The 2,243-nt window shown below is 46.9% G+C and overlaps 1 protein-coding gene across 1 annotated transcript; it reads right to left on the reverse strand.

Moving 5' to 3' along the window:
* Positions 1-323: 323 nt before the first annotated feature.
* On the reverse strand, positions 324-1,733 carry LOC149143694 (glutaredoxin-C1-like). Its single transcript, XM_089449223.1, has one exon. The coding sequence runs from the start codon at positions 1,242-1,244 to the stop codon at positions 780-782; it is 465 nt and encodes a 154-aa protein (XP_089305349.1). The 5' UTR covers positions 1,245-1,733; the 3' UTR covers positions 324-779.
* Between the last annotated feature and the right edge of the window lie 510 nt (positions 1,734-2,243).

Genomic DNA, 2,243 nt, shown 5'->3' on the forward strand with positions numbered 1-2,243 from the left:
TTTGCGCCCCGGTGGATCCAGACACGCCTCCACTCGCCATTATCCTCTTCCTCTTCCACTTCAGACACACACAGATGCCAATCGATCTCATGAATATACCCACCACAGAATGATTTGACAAAAGCAACAGACGATTTTTATATTTTGTGCGCTGCTTATGATGTAGATGAGATTAGAGGGAAGAACCTCGTTCACAATTTTGTATTGGAATTGCAAAATATTGTATCAGACAGAACATCGGATCGAACAACCTCGGAGAGAAATCGAAACCTATTATTGTTGCAAGGACATATGTAGTAACGGCAAAGATATACAGAGAAATATAGTTGAAAATGCAATATATTAAAAGCTGCGACATGGCCTTTGATTTGGATAATCAAAGTAGAATTTTAAGTTACAGGATTCAGAAACCTACAGATGATCTGAATATACAAACCCTGGATCGAAAGCTGCAAAATAAAAGGTTCTGTTTTTTTCCTCTGAAAGCTGCAAAATAAAAGGTTGCAAATTTGAAAAACCGACGCCATCGGTTACAAAATTACATATAAGGATGCATCTGGAGGAGGAGGCCTTAGATAGGCAATCAACAAGAAAAAACTCTTGCCAAATCCCTCTATTTCAGAATGTTCAGATAGCAGATGACTAAGAATTCACCAGTCACAGCTGGTAATCAAAAAAGACTAAGCCGGAATCGATCCTTCAACCTAAGTAAAACTGCTCCAGAAACACCGCAGCCCCTAACGAAATGATCTTTAACTAAAGCTTACCCCAAAAGATCATCAAAGCCATAGAGCTTTGGCTTCTTTCAATTTGGGAACCAAATCGCCTTCGATGTGCATGGCCATGACCCGGTCCAGGCCGCCAATGAGATTCCCGCCGATGAACACAGCAGGCACCGATGATTTCTGTGCTCCTCCCACCAACGCCCGCAGTATCTTTTCCATCTCCACTCCTCCTTCCTCCTCGTCCAATTCACAAACCGCAGGATGCACGCCCAGGCTGCACAGGAGCCGTTTGACGACATGGCACATGCAGCAAGAAGTCATGCTGAATACCTGCACGGCGTTCTCCGTAGTAAGCCTGCGAATCTTGTCCACGGGAGACTCGTCAACGGTTTTCATTAAAAGATTGCAGCCCATGAGCTCCAGCTGCTGCTGCTTATTTGCAGGCCGAAGCTTGCACGCTGCGTCGTCACCTCCTGTGACGTCGGAATCGGCAGAACTACTGTATCGTAAGCCCTGCATACCTTCTTGATCTTTACTTTCTTGATCTTAACAGCAAGAAGATACTTCTTGTTCTTGATCTTTACTGCAAGATACTCAACTTCTTGATCGGCACAGCAAGATATAGCGCAGGAATATTGGAGATCAATCCAGTTTTCCACCGCTGGGCTGGTTTGTCAGTTGCTTCCTTGTTAAGGCAGGTTACGGGTAATCTGCAGATGCAAGCGCCAGTGCTCTTATAGGAATAATTCGTGGTTAATAGTCCTGGTGGGCTAAGTATAATGAAAAGACGCTGATGGCACCTGGGATTCCTCTCCGCGCCCCCCCCTTTTTTCTTTCAATCTTTCTCCTCCGTCCCCGAAGAAAGACAAAGGAAAATCCACACACCCCGTTCCTCCAGTTACACGTTGCACTCAATTCAAACTCTCCGCAACCGCAGAATAAATACCTTTCTCACTCAGCACGCCTTTTCAGCAGTCGATGACCCCGGGGATCGAACCCTGAACCCTGTGTAACCCTGTACCCTGTTCTACCAAATATAAAATATTAAAGAACCGTTGGTATAGAAGCTGCATAATCCCCCCCACCTCCCTTGCCTCTCCCGTCACTTTCCACCCGACCGGCGCGCTCCACGAATGCCACGGTCACATGGGCACGAACGAACGGTTTCTCCACCCGACCTCGTCATGCTGACGTGCGCGTCGTGAGTGGGCCCCTGCAGTGCCAGTTGCCGACGGGAGAGATGGTGAGTCGTGATGGACGGCATCGATCCGTGACGTCATCCTCATCCCCACGACAGACGTTCTCAGTGTCGGCCTCATCATTGATGGGATGGGCATGGGCATCGCATCATCATCCATCATTCGCCATACATGCCTGTGACGTCAACGCCACGTCATGCACTCACTCTGTTCCTTTCGGTGCTGCACGTTGCACACGTCAGCATCAATTCTCATCTATCTTCTCCGTTATAAAATAATTTAAATAAAGCTATCCTTGGAATTTTTTAATAGGTTACCC

This window comes from Pinus tabuliformis, chromosome X (assembly GCF_031772625.1).
Source record: "Pinus tabuliformis cultivar Carrire ecotype Pingquan chromosome X, CPIR1, whole genome shotgun sequence".
Lineage (NCBI taxonomy): Eukaryota > Viridiplantae > Streptophyta > Pinopsida > Pinales > Pinaceae > Pinus > Pinus tabuliformis.

Bases quoted from the DNA above. Each gene is read 5' to 3' on its own strand.
- LOC149143694 (XM_089449223.1), bottom strand. From the start codon at position 1,244: ATGCAGGGCTTACGATACAGTAGTTCTGCCGATTCCGACGTCACAGGA.